Source organism: Alligator mississippiensis, chromosome 3 (assembly GCF_030867095.1).
Source record: "Alligator mississippiensis isolate rAllMis1 chromosome 3, rAllMis1, whole genome shotgun sequence".
NCBI lineage: Eukaryota > Metazoa > Chordata > Crocodylia > Alligatoridae > Alligator > Alligator mississippiensis.
Genome location: NC_081826.1, coordinates 78,227,608 through 78,250,146, shown reverse-complemented (window position 1 = coordinate 78,250,146; position 22,539 = coordinate 78,227,608). Strand labels below are relative to the sequence as shown.

Below are 22,539 nucleotides of genomic sequence, written 5' to 3'. Positions count from 1 at the left end.
TATTAATTTGTTCTCTACTCGTTAGTCAATAAATCTGTAATAATGGTGCAAATTTGTACAGTTACAATAGGAGACACTGAGAGCCCCATCTCAGATTAACTTCTAGACCACTATTTAGGGCACACAAAGCTGGGAGATCTTAGTCGAGGCATGCTCTGAATCAGGCAGATATTTAAACCCAAGCCACTGATATTTTGAGTATGCGCCCTAACCACTAGATTAGTGTTAGGAGTAGCAGAAGCAGTATCTTGATCATCTTTTTTTAGACATTTAAGCACAGAGTTCATGGGGTGGCAGTAGGAGCCAAGGTCCCTCTATGAGGCAGGGACCAAGTCACAGCCCCTTTCCCTGGCATTTTTTTAGTCACTTTTGTGTGCGTCTTGGATCCTCTGATATGCTTATTTCCACCCATGCATTGTACAGGGAGTCAAGGTTCCCCACAAAGGGTTGTAAATTCCACTAGATAGGGTGGAATTTAGCATTGTAACACCCAGTCCCTCCTGTTAATCTGGAGCAAAAAGAATTTACACTGTTCCTTTTCAGTCTTCAGTAACATACAAAGGAAGAAAACTATTATCAATCCTAGCCACTGTGCACCTATTCCGGCTGTGGTCAGCTGGCATTAGGAGCAGGATTTCATACTTAAATTAAAAAAATGAGAAAGTAACCTTCCCGTCTCACTCGAGTAAAATCTTTAAAACCTGTGAAATCAAAGTAAGCCAGGATATACAGAGCTGCAGCAAATAGTGGCCCAGGAGGATTACAGAAGTGCTCCAGCTGTTTGCTGTGACTTATTTCAAAGGGTACTGCTGGCATTTGAATTGAGGTGGGGAGGGGGAGAGGGAGGGGGAGGGGAAGGAAAAGGAAGGGGGATGGAGGTCAATATACAGGGTTTGAAGGACACTGACTTCATCAACTTTTAAGAAAGAAGCCTGCAGCCTGTGGTGTCATAGGGATTTTTTTGGTCCTAGGGTTGGTTTGGCACAGTATCTTAGCCTTTCAGCTATGCTGAAAGAGGGTGACTGCTGCCCCCCCGCATTATTTAAAAAAAAAAAAAGTTTGAAAAAGGTGAGTGGGCGTTGTTTGTAGAGTGTGCATCTGATTATTTTTTAAACAACTCCATGTGAATATTTAATATTTTTATCTTTATTCAGCCAACCGTTGTGGCTAATTATTCCATTATTCTTTTTGGCACCTGGCCATCTGAAAGTCTCCTATTTATTGTGAGCCTAAAGTCTCCTTTTGAAAAAAAAAAAACTGTCCTACTTTTGAGGTTGTCAGGCTCGGCAGTTCCCTATACCTGGCCTGGTGGCTCCATGTACTTGTTTTAGACAGAATGGTAGTACAAGGGCCTTGCCTTTTGACATCTCTAAGTTCTATTTAGATACAAGTACTATAAATTGGTGTAGCCTGACAATTGGAAGAACTGGATGATGGGGAGTTGGATTACCAGATTTAACATCCAAGTAGATAGATGAAGCTCACAAACTGCTCTTTTGCTTGGTTACCCTACACAAAACAAAAAGAGAAGTGGTGGCACCAGCAGTTAACTAAGTCTTATTAGAACCTTCACCTTGTGCTAGCTTTGCTCCAGCATGGAGGAAGTGACCCTGACACTGACAGTCAGATTACTATCAGTATTACTTACACCACTAGCAGCATAGTTTTCTTTAGCTTTCGATAACGCATCACTTACTCATCTAAAATTTAACATCTAGGTAGAAAAAACAACTTCCCTCCTAAACATTCTAATTGCCCCCACCCCTTTACCTCCCCCTTCATTGTTCACATGCCAAAGGACATTGCACACTTATAGGCAGGCATCTACCAAAAAGCCTTTCAATGACTGGGTCTGTTTTCTTCTCTCTCTCTCTCTCTCTCAGAGGCACCCATTGCTGGCTTTGGGGCCTAAAAATTGCCTTAAGGGGAGAAAACAGGTTAGCATGTATTGCATTCCTTCCTGTGGCTATGTCCCCCCATATAAATTGTTCTACTCTACATTACGATACAGCAACCCTTTTAAAATGAAGTATACCCAGCTTTGGAAGCTGCGGATTCTGTTCTCTGAGAGTTTTAAAACTCCTACATAGAAAAATTTTGTTAAACTATAAGCCCAAACTTTACCCTATGTTACAGGCCAAAGTACTCAGCTAGTATCTGAGGAATGTGCAAAAAGGGCAATTTAACACCTTGCTTGAGTCAACTGCTTGATTTCTGAACGTGATCTCTGTTGTACTTGTGACCATTTTTTTTAACTGCTTGATTTCATGTTCAGGGTTTGATGACTTTAGAACCTGGTGGCCTTCACGAGAGTTAAAACCCTTTCACACAGGCAGCACTTAGTCAGATCACTTTATTGATCTCAAAGATAAAAAGAAACTATAAACACATTCAAAAGTAATACACAAGGAATTCTAAAAATGATGAAGCATGTGTCATGGTAAAATGTTTTCTTTAAAAAAAAGAAACCCACAAAAAACAAACAAAAAACACTGCATGCAATTACATTGTAGCTTTCAATAGGGGAAACAGTATTAGAGTGACATAGTAGTGATGGTCCAGGAATTTGCAAAAGGCAAATTGGTCCAATTAAAAAATATATTACCCTAAGAAATGCTTGCCTCTTTCAAAAAGGGAAATAGCAATTTTAGATTCTTTTGTTCTAAATTAGTGACTTTAGAAAAGGGAGGGGCCAACCTTTTCAGCTGGTATACCACAAAGTAAGCCCTACCCCTGCTCCCAGTGCCACTCCAATCCCCTTGCTCTGTTCTCTCTTCCCTTCCCAATCTGTTGCTTTGGCTCTCTCCTCCCTGTAAGATCTGATGTATGGCAAACAAAGCAGCTGTGCATCACCTGTGACGTGCGTTGTGGGTTGGCCGCCTCTAGTTTAGGGCATTTACTTGCTTGACTGCTGTTCTACCTCCTATAGGTTTTTACTTTTAAATAGGTGACAGCTATCTGGAACTATGATTTTTTCCCCCCCAATAGAACACACAGCATATTAGATGAATAGATTTTATTAATTCAAAGTAGTGTTGATTCAATAATTCCAAACATCTCGATTCTTAATATTCGAACTGAATTAACATTTCTGTTTTTATGAATGTTGTTAACATTCTTAAAAGTTCTGGATCCTCCCAGAATTTTTAATTGTTGCTGATTTGTGCTGTTAAAGTTTTCAGCTCTGGTCAGCAACTCCCTTCATGTCCGTTAACTTCAGCATGAAAGTTCCCCACTATTACTTGTTTCAGGGGTTCTTTTCCACAAGAGAAGACCCTTGGTCACTCAGCTCACATGCTGAAGCACTCATCTGAAACTGGTTCCAGGATGTCTGCATGCAGACAGCTATAGACTAGGCTGAGACGGCTTGCTGATACAGACACAGAAGGGAGGCTGCAGCGGCTAAGTGGTCAAAAATGTTTACTTTATTATGTTCCATGACAATCATTAAAACTTCAGTAGGAAGCGTCTTCTAAAATGAATTTTTTATATATATATATATATATATATATATATATATATATATATTTATTTTATTTTTTTTTTTTACACATATTTCATTCCTCTTCCCCCATCATTTTGCCAAAATTTGCTTGGTTCAGAGACTACCTGTAAAAGCTCTTATCATAGATTATCCATGCTATAGGCTAAGAGTAAAAGAATGTTGGCCTCTGCTAGATCATTCATGGCAGGAAGCTTGCTGTTGCCCACTTCTGTGTTGGCAATGACTTCCAGCTTTTAACTTTGTTTTAAGAATGGTTTTAATCAATTGCTTTTTATTTAGTTAATTTAATGTGCATCAACAACCTCTAAAATTCAGAAAACATTATCAAAACCTGTAAAAGACAGGCTGTACTGTAATCAGTCATTGTCAGATCAACTTATTACAACTTTCATAATATACAGAGATGAACAGTAGTTTAGTACTTCTTGAAGATTACCCTAGTGCTATATTTATATTCTACATGATTTACCAGGTATATCTGGCTGCTGATTTAACATACAGGATTTTGGTGATGCAAAATTCCATTCAAATCTCTCCTTTCAGGTATATCATTCCACTGACTACATACACTAATTTTCCTCTAACAGGTCTTCTGCATTAATAAAATCATGACTGCTGTCAACATTCACTTGAAGGACACTCAAGGTTTGTGTTTATTTCCAGTAGCTTTCATCTTGTTCTGGAGTAACACAAGCCAAGCTTTCAAACATTTATCCTTAAGCAAAGTTAGCATGCTTCACAGGTGACAGAAGGGTTTTTTCTTTTTCTTTTGGAGGGAGGGGAGAATGAGATAATTATTTGGGTAGGGTATAATACAGAACCACAATCCTTAACCACCAGGAAAAAACAAAGCACAAATTATCTGGTTTTCCATATCTTTTCCAGCCTTCACAACAGTAACTTGGCCATGGTGTTGAGGCCATGGCCTCATTGGATTGATTCTTGGAGCCCTCTCTTTCCTTTCACATCCAGGATTCCCATCCTGCCCAAACTCTGCCAAGAATATTGGGATCTGTTGCTTGGTCTATAAGGCACTTCACTTGTGTCTCTTCTGTAAGCCCGTCTTCTGGTTCTTTGGCTCGGATGTTTTGATCTCTGGTACCCCGAGCCACAGCTACATAATCACGGTATGCAAGTGACTTCTCATGGCCCAGTCGCAGCTCTTCACTAAAATAAAGAGCATGAAGATATAAATATACTCCTGACTTAAAAGAAAGAAAATCTGGATGTTCAGAATTAAAGCCTGATCTTATGAGCCTTGAGAACCCTACCCCCCAGGTCTCAATAGCAATTCAGAAGATCACATCAGCGGCTGATGACCTCAGCCTTCCCTCTTCATCAGTGAGCATTTAACATGCCTATCTTCATCTTGAAACAGTCTTTGATTAGAGAGGAGGGGATGAAACAGAACAAGCGAGTGAAAATATCCACCATGCTGCTTCTCCCATCCCAACTTCATCTCCCTCCTTGACCTGTCTGGTGCTTATCTACAGGAAGCATCTTGCTGCAGCTTTCAAAGTCAGCCCCAGCAGCAGAGGTTAGGGCAGAAAGAAGCTGACTCCTCATGTGACATTTCACATTCAGCAACAAAAAATGCAGTAAAACCTACTACTACCCCAGTTTTCCCAGGAAACAATATCAGTTAAAGTATTTGTATTTTAAACAAGCTTCTTGCATTTTTGTACCCACCCAAAATGATTTTTTGAAAAGGAAGTAGGGATGAAAAGCATCGATTGTACTTTAAATGAACTTTAAAACATGATTTTTGTCCTGAGCCAAACTTGCCTTACTCAAGATTTTAGTCTGTCTGGTCATCAGGTTCTCAGGGAATCTGATTTTATTTATTGATGTTTCAAAATAAGGTAGCTTACTTCCACACTTAGACACCACTGCTGGACCCCTATTTGAAAAGAACCAATCCATTCCAATTCCATCTCTAGCCCCAAATTTGTATGCAGAACATATGAACAGCTAATGGGGATGAGGAGTTCACTCAACTTGCATGTCACCAAAAACAGTAAAAATGCTCAAATGTGCAAGATACTAGGTATTTGAGCTTGCAGGGTAATTCAAAGAGCTCAGGTGTGCACCAAAATATTTCACCCTGCCAAGTTTCTTGAAATGACAAAATTCCACCATCTCTGCCTTGTCTTTGTTGCTATTAAATGTGAAGGTAGCAAGTCTAACCCTTTAAAGAATGCAAAGGTTCTTATTAGAGTACTTTGACATCAAGGGAGAGAGACTCTTACCAGGTGATTGCTGCTGGATTGGAACCAGCTAACTTTCTTTTGACACAATTGACTTTCTGCAAGGGATACCAGTTTACTTCACATGTGTTTACTTCCTTTAGCCACGTGCCTCCTTTCTTCAGCAGTCTCAGTTCAAAATTCTAACAAAAAACCCCCCCCCCAATATTTTTGCTCCAGTTAATAGTTACCATGTGTATCACGCACATGCACACACATGACAGTTAACATTCTAACACATCCACCCACCACATCCTCAGTAAGTTAGTAAATAAAATGAGCTGCAAATAAAGTGGAACACAGAATATTTAGAGGAAATCTGCCTGTGGCTTAACAGTTAATTTACAGCCAAAAATGTGATTAACATTTGTGTCTTTGCAGGTTCATAAGAGTGGATAAAAGAAACTGTCTTAAGTGACGTTTCAAGTTTTGCTTCCTTTGAAGACTGGAAGAATTTACAGTCTGTAATGACATCTGTCTTTAGAAAATTCTATGCTTATAGTATATTTTACAGGTAGAGTGAAATATGCTCTAATATAATTCAATGTTACAGGTTTTGGAAGTGTTTTCATAAAGAATAATTTCAGGTACAGTGTTACTTTACATGAAATCAGGAGGATATTCTGGTTCATAGGACAGACAAAATACTTATATTATGTGGGTTAGTAGCATATCGCCACTGTGAAATCTCCAAATACAAGATCATTCACATGGCAATTAAATAATTCTGAACAGCAACCAGTAAGAGCTGTTGTTCTCATCATTACAAAATACTAGCATGTCATTTTAAATGCTTTAAGAACTCTATTTCTGTCAGGTTCTTGGAGCATTCTACAAACCAACACTGAAGATTAGAGAGAAAAAAGGAACAACTGAGCTGAGCACTAGGTAATAGTTCCTTGTCTTATCAAGGACAAAACTAATCACCCTGGCTGCTTACAGATGTTAACCCCCCCCCTGTAAAAACTGCACTTTACCAGTAGCAGCAGCATGCTAGTTCAACCTGGCTCCGCAGCCTCTGTATGGATCAATCAGCTATTAGATAAAAGTGCCAAAAAAGTCCCACTAAAGTGCCTGATCTATACAGATGTTGGACAAGCCAGGTCCAACTAACATGATGCCTCTTCTGGGCATGTGCTAGGCTTGGCATAGGAATGTGCCACGTTTAAATAAAGCACTGTTTTGTTTTTTAACATCTGGAAGCAGCCCTTGTGCCTTTGCATAAAGGCAAAAGGAACTAAAAAAAAAAACAAAAACTTACCTTCCAGTCTAAGGAAGGTTCTTTTACAAACACATCCATGGTGTTGATGAGGAGGTCTGGATCTTTGCGATATGCTCTTAGGGCATGTCTCATTATGCTGTAGATGAGACCTGATTCTTTCATTGGCAACATAAGATTAATGAACTGGTGTGTTAAACGAAAAGGCATCAACTCTGGCACTGGCAGCATCTAAGTAAGAACAAGGATTTTGAAAAAGTAAAAAGGATGCATTAAGAAGCCTTGAAACTAAAGGTTCAGAAAGATACATCTGTTTAAACTTTGTTGGTTACTTAAAATAATTTTCCAATGCGGACCTTAAAACCAGGAATACTCTCAGCTTCAAATTAAGACTATGAATATTTATTGTTTCAAAGCAGGAATAAGCAATGTCATCTTATCTACAAAAGATGTCAAATACTAACTGATCTTTAAAAAAAAATGTTGTGGCTACAGGCCTTAGAATTCCATATTAGCCTGGCCAAGGATATCTGGAAAAGAAAAACCTGTTCTAATGACAATTAAGAGCCATTTGTAAAGCTTGTCATGCAACAAAACATCCTCAGAAAGGAGATTACCAAACTGAGAACAACAAAAATGTAATTCCATCCAATATATTAAAAAAAAAGAAATAATTTTGTTGTTCTTACAACAAATTTGTTGTTCTTACACAAAATTACAAAGGAATTGTAAGAACTACTTGTGTGGCACAGGTAAACTTTGTTAAACTTTGTTGTTCTTTGTTGTGTGGTAAGAATTACCTGTGTGGCAGAACCAAATGCATATCCAAAGTCTATTCCGATGATGCCACCCGTCTCTGTATTAATCATAAAGTTGGACAGATGTCTATCTCCAATGCCGAGAATCCAGTGGCTGATGCAAATCAGTGCATGAGAACTGGTAAAATGGGAGCGCAGAGACAGAAAGGCCTCAGGAGCTGTACTCATTTTAACAAAGGCTCTCCTTAAAGAAAAAAAAAGTCATAGGCTGTTCATAAATGTCACATCAAAGTTAGTTTCAAAAGTCAGTTATTGACAGTACATTTACCTTAACAGATCTTTTGGAACACGGTTTTCTCTGTTTCTGAAAGACATGACTGTTTCTGTACGACTGGCTCTTCTGAAAGTCAAAGAATGCACTAGTTACTGAAACTTTCCAGTGAGAGGATTAACATTAGAAAACACTGGGTACTTCCCTGGAGAGATTAGGGAGTGTCAGATTCAGACAAAACACTATTCACAAAGGGGTTACCCCCAAATTCAGAGAGAAGGCAGCAAAGCTTGATTTGCTCTTAGGAATACATGGTTGGTTTGTTTCCACACTTCCAGCCAGTCTTTCCTTGAGTGTGTCTCCTACTTATCAACCCAGTTATAAAATCATTTAAAGAAAACTAGGGACAAAATAAAATGGAGGGGGGCAGGGAGAAACTGATGTCCAATAGTATTTCTGTATTAACATCTTAACAATAAAGTGTGATTAGACACTGGTTAGCTCTCAAAGCATGTATTGAGGCCACACACTCACCACATCAGGCATCATCATGCAACATCACCCCCTCTCAAACAGGAAGTAGTACAGATGTGTTTGCATAGTGCTGTGTCTAGACTAGTTAGGTCTTAGAGGGAGATCAAATTAACCTGCTTGTTAGCCACACTGAGGTTCCTACACTACTTCCACTGTGCACTTCTGTACCGTCCTGTCTAGTCTGGCAAATGAGCAGTAAAAGCATTCCCAGTTTCTCTGGAATTTAAACTCTCCAGCAAGTACACAAAAATAGATCTAAAAAGCCTTGTATATTAAAAAATAATCAGGTAAGTGAAAGGCATAATGCAAATCATTTAAAACAGTTTCTGGGCTGTCAGAGGTGGATGAGAAACATTTACTGCCTACACAGCTCAGTATTGGAGCTTGGCAGAGAATGGAAGTTTGTTTTGTGGAGGATTTTAGAAATGTGGTTTCTTTCTGATTTGGAATAAAATCCAAAAATTCTGAAACAGAACTGTCATTCCCTATCCAGCTTTACAGCTTCCCTGGAGTCAGAGAACCTAAAAGCATGAACTGCAGAGGAGCCACTAGTCTGGGAGTCAGAGCTGCCAGACAGGCTGCCAAGAAGCAAGGTGAACATACTGGTTTCTGGTGCAATTTCTTCAATATCAAGACAGTTCCACAGAACACCACATGTTTTTGCCAATTTTGCCAGTGGCTCTAGCCATTATGTTATAATGCAAACAGATTTCCTGGAAATTACTATGTGTATTGTAAATTTAAAATATAAGTCATAAGCAACTCTTAATTTTTTTAAAGACTTACTTGTACGCAGGCATAATTAATGTGTTTAAGTCAGCAAGCCCGGATGCTCTTCATCCAAGGGTGCTGAAGGAATTGGCCAGTGTCATAGAGTCACTGTCATGGCTGTTTGAACACTTTTGGTGCTCTGGTCAGGTCCCAGAGGACTGGAAAAGGGCCAGGGTGGTCTCTCTTTTCAAGAAGGGTAGGAAGGAGGATCCAGGTAATGATAGGCTGGTTAGTCTCACCTCCATCCTTGGGGAAAAACTTTGAAAAAATTATCAAGGATCACATTTGTGGGAGGCCAGCAGGAAAAATAATACTGAAAGGCAACCAGCACAGGTTCATAAGTAAATCCTGCCTGACCAAACTTGTTTCTTTTTATGACCAGGTCACAACATGCTTAGATGCAGGAGTTGAGGTAGATGTCATCTACTGGGATTTTAAGGCCTTTGATAAAGTACCTCATCCTATTCTCATAAACAAACTGAGCAGCTGTGACAGATGATTACACGGTCAGGTGGGTGGCAAATTGGCTTAAGGGTCGCACTCAAAGAGTGGTGGTAGATGGATTCGTATCGATCTGGAAAGATGTGGGCAGTGGGGTTCCCCAAGGCTCGGTCCTTGGACCTGTGCTATTCAATGTCTTCTCTGCACACTCTCATCCAAGCTGCTGATGAACTCTGTCCAAATTCACAGATGACACGAAATTATGGGGTAAAGTTAACACACTAGTGGGAAGGGATCAAATCCAGGCAGACCTGGATAGGTTGGAAAAGTGGGCAGAAAACAATAGGATGCAGTTCAACAAAGACAAGTGCAAAGTTCTGCATCTAGGGAGAAGGAATCACCAACACACCTATAGGCTAGGGGATGACCTTCTCAGCAACACAGCAGCAGAAAGGGATCTCAGAGCCATAGTTGACTCCATGATGAATATGAGCCATCAATATGATGAAGTAATTAGTAAAGCTAACCACACTCTATCATGCATTAGCAGGTGCATCATGAACAGGTCCAGGGGACTTCCTCTCTATGCAGCATTGGTCAGGCCGCAGTTGAAACACCGCATCCTGTTCTGGGTGCCGTACTTCAAGAGGGATGTGGATAACCTTGAGAGGGTCCAGAGGAGGGCCACTCATACGGTCAGGGGCCTGCAGGTAAGGCCCTACAAGGAGAGACTGAGGGACCTGGATCTCTTCAGCCTCTGCAAGAGAAGGCTGAGAGGGGATCTTGTGGCTGTTTACAAATTCATGGTGGGGGGGGGGCGCGCAGCAAGAAATTGGAGATGCTCTGTTTACCAGGGCACCCCTTGGAATAACCAGGAACAACGGCCACAAACTGACAGAGAACAGATTAAGGCTGGACATCAGGAAGAACTTTTTTTATGGTAAGGGTTGCCACAATCTGGAACGGGCTTCTAAGGGAGGCGGTGCTCTCCCCTACCTTGGGGGTCTTTAAGAGGAAACTGGACAAGCACCTGGTTGGGTTTATATGAGCTCAGCGCTCTTTCCTGCCCAGGGCAGGGGGTCAGACTTGATCTATTGAGGTCCCTTCCCACTCTAACAACTGTAAAACTACAAAACTATGCTTGTACACAAACTTACTTGTACATAGGCATATAACGTGCAAAGTCTTCTATCTTCCCACCAGCCATCTTAGACAGCCATTCGTTATAGGCAAACAAAGGTCCTTTCTCACTGCAGACAAAGAAAAGAACTGGTGAGTTATCCACAATTCCTTATCATCCTAGTCTTAAAGCAGCTGTCCATAGACTGCACCTCTGCTCCTCCTTTTATAACAGGCTAAGGAGGGCTAGGACAAGTCAATAAATGAACAGGCAGCCTCCAAAGAATGCACTGTTCCTGTAGAAAGTGAACTAGTGGTCCACTAAGATAGTGTTCTTCGCTCAGGAGGACAAAAAAAAGGCTGGGTCTTTAAAGCTGTCTGAAGGTTCCTGCTCTGACATTGAGCCATCAGGTCACTCTCTGCCTTCATTTTTAATATAGGAACAGTTGCTGGGTTTTAGTGTAAGACACTAAAATTTCCATATACTGACTTTACAGATCAAGCTTTTCTTTTCTGCTTTTCTTGCTTCTAAACAAGTTCAAGTGGAAACAGACATTGCCTTTGTGCCATCATAAAAAATTCTTTATGGTGGCACAAAGGCCAGGCAAACAGATGCCCATTATACCTGTTGCTGCACCACACAAATGCCCAAAATTTGTGGCCATAACAAAAGAGGTAATAGTTTTTGCCACTTTATTGTGGCAGATACCAGTCAGCTTTGTGGTGGGAAAGCAATGTTAGCCCGGAGCTGCCTGTGCTCTCCAGCCACCCAGGGCAGGCATTCCTGGGGTCTGAGGAGCCCCATCCAACACACCCCAGGAATTCCTGCACAGGATCAGGTGCTTTCAAGCCCCAAGTATGCCTGCCCAGCTTAGAGATGTATTTGAGGGAAAGCTAGGGTTTCCTACTTGCAGACATGCATCCAGGGCAATCTCCAGGGCAGTGGGAACCCAAGCTTTCCCCAATTTACAGACATGCGCTCCTAGGGAAAGCCAGGGTATCCCACTTGCAGAGGTGTGCCCTGGGCAATCTTGAGGGAGGGCATACCTCTGTAAACAGGGAGTCCTGCCTTTCCCTGCTTACAGAGATGTGCACAAGAGATTCTCTGGGGCACATGGGGAATACGTTTCCTGTTGTCCCCTGCCTGATGTGGGACAATGAGAGATGCCTGTTTCACCCTGTGGCAGGGCACATGCACCACGGCTGATCCTCTTTATTTGGCAATGTCTGTTTTTACTCTTAGATTCTAAAGTGCCACTAAGCTCTACCTTCTGCCTCACTCAAGAGTAAAGCACTTCACAAATTAATGAACTAGATAAATAATGCAAAGACTGATTTGGCAAAAACAGCAGCTTTTACTTGAGGAAAAGGGAAACTTCACAGTTCTCACCTCTACCAAAAAATGCCTACAGATCCATAACGATTTCTTATACAAGAGAGAGAGTTCAATGTCTTAACTGCAGGGCAACACCTCTAATGCACTATACTGGCCAAATGAATACGCTTTCCTTATTTAATTTATGGGCCTGGGTACAGAATAATGTTCCAGTCTTGGCCCAGAAGCAAGACAGCTAGCAAATATACAGTATTGGCATGACTCACTGAGGCAAGCCTGAACAGACATGTTTCATGGAAAAGAGTAATTAAACCAATTTCTGAATTCCAAAACCCTCAGAAGAGGCTACAAAGAGGTTGAAAAACTAGAATTAATCTACGATTCCAGTAATTTAATGCTTCTTTAACAATAGAGATAAAACCCCTAAAACATCTACTATCCAGTGTTCATACACAGTCGAAGCTTATTTCAGCTTAGACTCACAGTTCATATGGGCCAATTTTCTGGAGTACTGACCAACTGCTGAACACATGAATTTCGAAGTCTTCCCCCTCCCATCCCCCACTGCCCTACGTCCACTTTATGCCTATTCCAATCATGAGATCAGAATCCCGCACTTGTAAATTCATAATCTGTTGATAAGGAAATGGGTGAGGATGATGTCACATATGATGATCAACTTCTTGTTTAAACAAGCTGGGTGGAGGATATTACAGGTGCAATGGCACTCATTAAACAAACAACTGCCAATTACCGATTTGGGTCAGGAAGTACGAAAGACTCCATGCTTACAGATATATTCTCATAAGATAAACTGAATCTTATAAAAAGCCAAGTAGACCTTGTTTCACGCAGGCAGTTAAACCCAGAGTCACCTGCAATAGTCAGCTTTTTCTTCTTCTGACATGTTACTATGAAGGAAGTTCTTTAACGTACAGGTATTTGGTAGCCATTCAATCAGTCCTAACCTGGAATAAAAGAAATCCAGAGTGTGAATAGAGAGCCCATAGTTTAACTAAAGACGAGCAATACAAGTGGGAAGCAGCATGGTCCCCGTGTAATAGATCACAGGACTTGGATTCACCTCTGGACTTAATTCCTGTGCCCCGATTCATAGAAAGACTTGCCCCAATATGTGGAATATCAAAGCAAAAGCCTTGATATAACTGCTTCAGGGCAACTGAGCCCAGAAAAAATGATCTTCTCCCAGAAAGAAATTACCTTGGACTGGAATCCAAGTAAAAATGTCCCAGGTTAAGGGACATTTACCTTGGAACTGCACCAAGTGGTCTCCATACCCTCAACCCCCCTTCCGAGGCAGCTGGGGTCTTCCCAGGTTATCCTGTTCCTGCCCATGAACTCAGGAGGCTAAAGTGGAACTTGGACAAAGGCAAAATTTAGGCACTTAAGAGTGCAATCCTCAAACTGCACCTGAAATTCACAGGTGCCTAAGTTTTTGCCAATAAAGTCCCCATGACCCAGAAGTTCTATTTCTGCAAATGTCCAGGACTGCTGCCACCATGGTGGGGCTGAAAAGTTCAGCACCCATTTCATGCCCAAGCCCAGTCAATGATCCTTAGGCTAGACATTCATGTCATTCTCCTCTTGAGGGATCCTGTCCAGGTGTACTTATGCTTATAGGATTAAGTTCCACATAAACTAGCAGTCACTGCCACTTGCATTAAAAGACAAGACCAGAGAAAGTAGTGATGATACCCCTCTCCCCCTTTTATCCAACAGCTTGATGCAGTGATTCTTACAGTGCTGCGGGACCTTGGGGTGCCTTGAGATGCTTTCAAGTGGTTGTGGGGTGCCACACAATGGATGTGCAAATGATTCACAAGATAGAACAAAAAATTTCAAATAGGAATCCACAGTGTTAAAAACATTCTGACTAGTTGTGGTCTGAGGTCTCTGCAAGAGCAAAATTGCTCTAGTATTTTTTCATAGTCAAAAAAATGAATGGAAGCTAAGAGCTGGCATTTTACGAGGAGTGTCCCGAGTCTAATGAGGGGCATCTCAAGCGTAAAAAAATTGGTTTTTACACTGGTTTAAATGCTGGTTTAGTGGTAGCAAAAGGGAGACATGTGCCCAACCCAGCCTGAGAAACTCGAACCCATTTCTCCCAAGAGAATATTCTAACCAGCTGTTCTGGACAAGGGGCACTCTCCACTTTGGCTGCTGAAGCTCTGCCACTTAAAAAGATGCAACAATCACTAACCCAGAAAGAGAGCAAACATGACTAACCCTGCAATTAGCACGCTTATGAGGGACAGGAGGGTCCTAGCTTCTAATCCATTGTTTCTGGGTAAGAACTTTACTACAAGCACAAACACACTAAAAAATAATTGCCAGCAAAAGTTCAATTCATAAAAATTCAGCAGTAACAGTCTAAATGTTTAACTCTTTGGTTTCATAAAGCAAAATTTTCAGAACCAGAAGCAAAATGAAAAAGAAAAAAAGTAGAATCCATGGTTAGTATATCAACATTCCATTTCCCAGCAGAAGGAAATTACATGACTTTTGACATCAGGCTCTCTATCCAAATTCTTACCTGGTTGTCATGGGTATGACTTGGTAGGTTTTTATTTGCATATTCCTTTGGCTACAGGAAGCATCTTGGGAAAGGATAATATTCATAACATCAAAGAGCTGCTCTATGCGCTGGTCCTGACGGAGATCTTCACCACCTTTGACAAGGAAGGGATACTCCCGTTCATCACTGCCTCGGATGATTATACGCTTTGGTTTCCTCAGGGACTCCATTACTTTGATCTTGGAAGGAGACAAAAAGCAAACCACTATGGCACGGGAACAACATACATAATTGTATCATCATGGTTACTGCTTAGAACTGCAGGACTCTTGCATTCTGGGGAAGCCTGATCATACTGCTGTTGCACCACCAGATAGCTTTAGCTTCACAAATTGAAGCAGAATTTCATGTGAAAACTAATCATCAATGTGTCACAACCCAAAGTTGTGATTTTTTGTTTGTGTGCGCTCTGGCACTGTTAAATTATTTTTCCCGCTAAATTGCAGCTTCTTTGCACGGTGGAGTTTTCTGCTGCAGAAGAGAACCCCGGTGCAACGGAGAATTTCCCGCCAATTTGAAGCTTTCTTTGCATGGTGCATTTCTTTTGCATCAAGAAATGCACAGTGCAAGGAGTTCCCGCCATTTATATGAGAATTCGTGCCACATTATTGGCCAGTTCTAACATATGCACACGTGGCGGCTAGCGATTGGCTTGCTGGCCGTATAAAGAGCTTGTGTAGTTTCCGCCCAAGTTGGAGGACTCCACGAACACCAGGAGAGAGAGAGAGAGAGAAAGAAAACCTTCGCCTTGCATGAAGATCTCTAAGTGCTGCGGATCCTCACGGACCCAACGCATTTCTTAAAAGGCAATAGAGGCCTGACCAAACTCACGGAGCTTCAACAACTCCGTGGGAAAGAACGAATACCAGCCTCTAGCCTCTCCCCGTCGCCGATAGATTCCTAGACGTATCCCTTCCTGTACGAGAAACTACCGAATCCACGGAGCTTCAACAACTCTGAGGAAAAGAACGAATGTGTCGTAGTCCTCTAACGAGGATTTAAGCGGAGCTGTACCTGGAAACTGTCCAGCCTACACCACGACCATCTTTGGTGTAAGTAAACAATCTTTAAATCAACCACTATGCGTCCATGACTAATTCTAGCTTGCCCCCGGTCCTCTCCGACCCCGTGTGCCCGGGCTGTTGGCCACAGCCCGCGTGCGCAAAGACGGGCCGCGCCTCGCGCCCGGCCCACACACAATGTATATAAAATAACATTATGACAGTCCTTTAATCAATCAGATAAAATCTCTGTTCACTATCAAATACATCCTTAGCAACGTCTTCCCTGTACCAGGTACCTGACACCCAAAACACTATGCTGAACCATAGTTTTGCACTAGAAACCAAAGGAGATTTTGGCCTCAAACTTGTTTACGTACTCGTTCATCAAATCCTGATATTTTTGCATGGTATTCTGGCAACGGTTTCCCTTTACCATCATACTGACCTGGGGAAGGGAGGGAAAAGAAAGAAAAAATAAAACAAATCATCTTCATTTAAATAGAGTCTCTAAACACAGTATATGTAATGATAGACTATTCTGCCAAATATTATGCTATATTAAAGTTAACAGAATATTGTGCTTTAAACTTGATATTTAAGCAAAATAATAGTATGCTATTTTCTGCTTTTTACATATAAGCATTCTTTTTCAGCTGTTATATTTGGAAGCCTTATTTATTATGGAGGACAGATCTTATTCAGAATGGAATGCAAATGCATTCCATATATTTTTATTGCAAAACTGCTGGGATCAAGAAACTACATAAAAGTTAAAACTTAAAAAAAAAGACATTTAAAGATCACAGTAAAAGCTATGGATATCTAGCCAGAAAACAGAATCATGGTAGCTTGAGATAATCAAGTCAGTCTCCCTGTAAAGGCAGGATGTAGCACCCTGATGGAGAAAATAAATACCAAAAGGATAGGACACTTTCAGCTAAGAGAAACAGAACTGCATACAGGTTTCCCTCACTTTATGCTGTACCTGTGTTCCTGGAAAACGGCACGTAACTCAAATTTGCATAAAGGGAACCCATTTTACAAAGTAACAAATAGAGATACATTTGAAGACCTTGACTGTACTGACCCCCCAAACCTATTTCTACCACGTTTACAAGACAACTTTGGTATTCCCCAACAGCAGACAATACACACAAGCACAGGACACAATCACAACGGGGATGGCAACTACAGAAACACATGTTGCAGACAAAGAGCAAGGAGCACAGATCCACAGAGGAGTCTACATTTTGCTACTCGTCACTCCCACAGTGCACTGCACAAAGAGGCTGACTGAAGGCTTCCACCACACTGATCATGTAAGAGTGAATTTACCTCACATATAATGAATTTTTGGTATAAAAAAAGTCATTGCATAAGAACGAATTTGCACATACAGAACCTACCTAAAGTGAGGGAAACCTGTAGTAAGTACTTCTACACAAGAGCTCACCACCCTTACTGCTGTAGAGAGAACATACCAGGGATCTCCAGTTCATTCCTCCAGAATTCAGCTTTAAACTCGCTCAACCAAGGTGAATATTCTTTCAGATTTCCAGGTTCTTTCTGGCCGTCTCTCATTTTTGCGAGAAGAGCATTTACAATCTTGACGAATTCATTGTCCTTCATATCTAACAGTTTTGAACCTCCTTTCCCAAACTGAGTGTCAAACTCCTTCCCGTAAGCCTGAAGTTGATTTACAAATAGGAGTCACTGTTATTTGTATTACTGCAGTGCCTAGGAGCCATCATGGGCTAGGCGCTGTTATGCTAGGCAATGTGCAAAAAACATGCAGTAAAAAGATGGTGCCTGTTCCAGAAAGTTTATCAGCTAGTTAGAAATTCTCTTCATACCAGCAAGGTTACACTGTACAGCAGAACCATTTTCATGCTAAAATGTAGCATGGAAACTACTACAGTGGTCTATAAAGGACAAGTGAATATCCTGGTGTGTCCATGTAGTAGGAGACAACATTTCCATTGCCCTTACAGAGTATCGGCTCTCTACCTCCTGATTAGCACACATTTATTGCATCACAGACCTATAACTGCAGCATACACTGATTTTCCATGTGCGTGCATGCACACTCACCTCTGAACTAATTAGTCTTTGATCCCCCTTTTTCCCCTCCATTGATTTGATTCTGTAATTCTTTTTCCTGTTACTTGGAATGCAACAACCAGCGTGGCTTCTTTTTCTTTATGTCTCTCTACTGACACCACCACTTGATATCAGCAGGGACATCCACAACTTTGCCCTCTACCTACCCAAAGATATAAATAAACTACTTATTCTTGAGAAGTAGAGCTAATCAGAAATGTTATGTTTTCTCATTTGAAGATATCAGCTACCTTCTTCTTCCTTCTCAACCTTTTACAATAGATGTATTGTTACACAAGGACAATTCAACTATTTATAAAACTGAGAGGGTGTACTCTAAATTGTCCTCAAGAATTTAGATGCAACTGAAAAGCAAAATAATACTTACACCTGTAAAACAGCCCCATAAGCAGAATAATTTTGGTATGAATGATATAATTATAATTGAGATAAATCAATTACTAAAGTGTAGGATAGTAATCACAGTGCCTCAATTGATGTACCTAGCTTCATCTATCATCATCATAAATTAAAATTGCAGCATCCAAGTTCACTCACTCTTATATAACTCAATGTGTAACACAGTTTTAAGTAATTGTTTAGTGCATCTTAGCTACAGCTATTTGCAGATGATCTGAAGTTTTATAAAAGTAACTTTCCCCTTTGGTTAAATTGCTAATATTAGATGTTTTCAGGCAACAAACTGCCTGACTTTCCCTACCTCATGAGGGCAGTGATCTCAGATTAATATCTTTCACTGAATTACTGACAATGGCAGGTTTTGTCATAAGGATTAGTGATCATGAGATATCAATCAGCATGCATACAACCTTTATATATTTAATATATTTTCAACTTGTTTTGCACTTGTACTTTATATTTATTTTCCTCGGGAAAGGATGATTCTCACTAATACTCATTAAAGCACGTTAAGTAGCAATTAAACATAACTGTTTACATTAAATCTGGTACTATTTTTTTGTTACTAGCTAGCAAAAGGATGACAGGTGCTATCCACATGTTAAATAAGTTATTTAGCCTAACATACATTACATGTATTTATTCAAATTAATTTTGATTGAAATCATAGCAATGACATTTTTATTTACCATGAGTATTTTTTCATTCATGATTTAGATGGAAAAATGCAGAAAGCTAGCAATTTAAGATTTTAACTAACCAACTAAAATACATTAACTGCGCTGGATACATAAAGTAAAGTTTATCAAATCAGGTTTTGCACTTAAAAATGAATTGATTTATTCAACAAAGAAAGTCTCACCTGCAGTTAGTTATTTGAACTGACTGTTCATTTCTGATCAACCTGTCCTTCAGTATTTTAAAACTAGTATACTTCAGCCTGTTAGCTTTGTTTTTATTTGTAGATTGGATTACTTGAAAACCAGCCTTCCTGATTTTAACTCCCAATTTTCTTCAGGTTCTCAAGTTTATTGAACTGAACTAAAATGAATAAAGACAATCATTCTCTCTGACCTTGCAGAAGAGACTTCAGCTGTCAAAAGGTGGTTTATTCATTTCAAACCCTGATTATAAGTGTTCAGCTACTTGCTGTCTCCAGTTCAATACTTCCAATTAAAAAAAATACCAACAAAATGTAACATTTGAATATTATTGTTCATTTAAATTTTGATGATTGATAAATAATAAGTTTAGAGCTTAATATGGATTGTCAGTTTCATGTTTAATTTAAATACCTTTTCTTTTCAAATAAGCCCGTTTAAAAACATGGATTTTAAATTTAAATCAGCATTTTGTTTGAAGATATATTTTATCCACCCTGGCAAGATGAGAGGTCAGTATACAATGCAGCAATTTCTGCAAATACTAAATTATAACAGGCAGATGCCTCATGCTGAATCCTGGAATCACAGCAGTTGCCCATAACAACTTGCTTTATTCCTTTATTACTATCATAGGCATGCTTTGTAGACAAATATAATTACAGGTTTTAGTTCTTAGAAGTTTACAGTGTAAGTGATCATTTATATAAAATGTGTGAGAGAGGACTTGGCTTAGTTACTAGTTGCTGTTTCCACAGCTACTAAAAAATTAATCTTCAAGTTCCCACCAGAATAAAAATGGCTCTTTAAAAGCATAGTGCTGAAAATCAGTATATTCAACATTAAACGGAATATAAACACAGAGGGGTTTTTTCCTCTTTTTTTACACTAACAGAATCATGAGGGTCAATCAGGTGTTTCAGAACGTGCTAGTTCAGCAAACTCCAACCTCTAAGAAGTGAGGAAATTAAGGTATCAAAGCAAACTCTCGAAACAACCTTAACTCTACCCCTCCCCACCTGGTAACAGCTACTGGGAATTTCCTGAATGTGCTGTGCAAGCTGAGGTGCAGAGTGCCATGGGGACTGCTCGTTGTGGGAAATGAGAGCAGTCTGGTAATTGAAAGTAGAAGTAAATGGCATCCTGTACCTTAGAGCACAGGGGCTGGAGATTTTGCCATGTGGTGGTGTTTTTATGCAGTAATGTAATAATTTGTAGGGCAAACATAGGTACCACGTACAACCCAGAGCACAAATCTGTGTTACTGGCATCACCCAGAAGCAGAAGAGTTAAGGCGGAGTTAGCATTTGCTTAAATTCAATTTCCCTGGTTTTCAGAGATTGAGCTTTGCTGAACTTGACATCCTGGGTGGGCACAAAATATTATCTGACAAGGTAAACTCCAGTGAAATTCCCAGGCCAAGTGATCTTGTTCACAGCTGGAGCTAATATTTTAGTTTGATCTAAGATACTGCGGTGGCTCACAAAGTAGCCAATTAAGTGATCCTTTAAGTGTGCTGCCCTGTGCTGTATATCTTGCAATATCTGAATAGTGTTAAGTCATATTTTGAAATGTTTCTAGAATGTGGTAGCTGAAGGAGGCAGAGAATTTACAGAGTTTATGCCCTAAAATTTTAGTTTTATTCCACAATTGTCACAGTAACTTGAAACACATGAAAGGAACACTGATGTGTCCCTTCTCCCCATCTCCCTCAAGAACTAGTCCCTAGCCACTCTTTCCTTTCCACCCCATTATAAAAATTAGCCTATAATAGAAACCATAAAAACTTATTCTTTGTTGTCTGGCACCTTCTGTGGCTGCATTCTTATATCACAAGGAGCAGTTTACCAGATTTACAACACATCCTTGGCTATGTAGCCCATGCTTTAAACCAGGCCTCATGCCTCCCAGATAGCAGAAGAAATTAGCCTATGCCGAGTTTTCTGCTGCTGCAGCTTATAGTTTCATACTTGGTAGGGTTGGAAGGGACCAGAACAGATCATCAAGTCTGACCCCTCGTCATGGCAGGAAAGAATGCTGGGGTCAAATAACCCTGGCTGTTAGTCTCCTTTTGAAGACCCCCAGGGTAGGAGCCAGTACCACTTCCCTTGGAAGTTGGTCCCAGATCCTAGCCGCCCTGACTGTGAAGTAGTGCCTCCTGATGTCAAGCCTGAACCTACTCTCAGTCAACTTGTGGCTATTATTCCTAGTTACTCCTGGTAGTGCTCGGGGGAAGAGAGATTCTCCCATTCCCCACTGGTCCCCCCTGGTAAGTTTAGAGATGGCCACCAGGTCCTCTCAGCTGTCTCTTGTGGAGGCTGAACAGGTTCAGGTCCTGTAGCCTCTCCTCATAGGGCCTGTCCTGCTGCACCCTGACCATGCGAGTGGCCCTCCTCTGAACCCTCTCAATGCTGTCCACATCCCTCCTCAAGTGCGGTGCCCAGAACTAGACGCAGTACTCCTACTGCGGCCTGACCAGTGACGCATAGAGGGGGAGGATCACCTCCTTGGACCTGCTCGTGATGCATCTGTGGATGCATGACAAGGTGCAGTTACCTTACTGACCACATCCTCATATTGGCAGCCCATGTTCATCTTGGAATCAATAATGACTCCAAGATCCTCTTCTGCCTCTATGCTGATGAGAAGGAAGTTCCCCAGCCTGTAGGTATGCTACTGGTTCTTCCTCCCTAGGTGCAGTACCCTGCACTTGTCAGTACTGAATCCCATCCTATTCTCATCTGCCCACCCCTGCAACCTGTTCAGATCTAGTTGTAGCCTGTCCCTCCCTTCTAGCATGCCCACCTCTCTCCACATCTTAGTGTCATCTGCGAATCTGAACAAGGTGCTTTTCACCCCCTTGTCCAAGTCGTTGATGAAAACGTTGAACAGTGTGGGCCCAAGGACAGAGCCACATCTGTCCAGGTAGAAAATGACCGATCCACCACCAGTCTCTGGGAGCGGCCTGCTAGCCAATTTGTGACCCATCTGACTGTGCAGGCATCGTCGCTAATTTTTTTAAGGAGAATGGGGTGAGAGAGAGTGTCGAAAGCCTTCCTAAAGTCCAGAAAGACTACGTCCACTGCGACACCTGTGTCTAAGGATTTTGTGACCTGGTCGTAGAAGGCAATCAAGCTGGTCTGACAGGACCTGCCTCTAATGAACCCATGTTGGTTGCCCCTGAGCATAATCCCCCCTGCTGATCCTTTGCAGATGTGCTCCTGGATAATTTTCTCAAAGAGCTTCCCCAGGATCGAGGTAAGACTAACCGGCCTATAGTTTCCCAGGTCCTCCTTCCTCCCCTGTTTGAAAATGGGGACCACATTGGCCCTTTTCCA

At 41.0% G+C, this 22,539-nt stretch overlaps 1 protein-coding gene and 1 long non-coding RNA gene across 6 annotated transcripts in view; one reads left to right on the top strand and one right to left on the bottom strand.

The window, feature by feature from the left end:
- Window positions 1-2,335: 2,335 nt before the first annotated feature.
- Window positions 2,336-22,539, bottom strand: part of PRKDC (protein kinase, DNA-activated, catalytic subunit) — a 127,903-nt gene continuing 107,699 nt past the window's right edge. For 3 of the 5 annotated variants that reach the window (XM_006268817.4, XM_019498582.2, XM_059724111.1), the window contains 10 exons: window positions 17,282-17,486; window positions 16,178-16,245; window positions 14,755-14,975; window positions 13,076-13,168; window positions 10,903-10,995; window positions 8,057-8,128; window positions 7,771-7,972; window positions 7,013-7,201; window positions 5,755-5,894; window positions 2,336-4,672 (listed from right to left, as the gene is read on the bottom strand). In XM_006268817.4, the coding sequence (XP_006268879.4) occupies window positions 4,468-4,672; window positions 5,755-5,894; window positions 7,013-7,201; window positions 7,771-7,972; window positions 8,057-8,128; window positions 10,903-10,995; window positions 13,076-13,168; window positions 14,755-14,975; window positions 16,178-16,245; window positions 17,282-17,486 (1,488 nt within the window). In that variant the 3' untranslated portion in view covers window positions 2,336-4,467. Of the gene's footprint in view, window positions 4,673-5,754; window positions 5,895-7,012; window positions 7,202-7,770; window positions 7,973-8,056; window positions 8,129-10,902; window positions 10,996-13,041; window positions 13,169-14,754; window positions 14,976-16,177; window positions 16,246-17,281; window positions 17,487-22,539 lie in introns of those variants that run through there. The other 2 variants (XM_019498583.2, XR_009460734.1) reach the window with 2 other exon arrangements.
- On the top strand, window positions 5,890-9,302 carry LOC109285967 (uncharacterized). The gene is made up of 2 exons (XR_002093881.2): window positions 5,890-6,211; window positions 9,027-9,302. It is a non-coding gene; the product is annotated as an uncharacterized LOC109285967 (long non-coding RNA).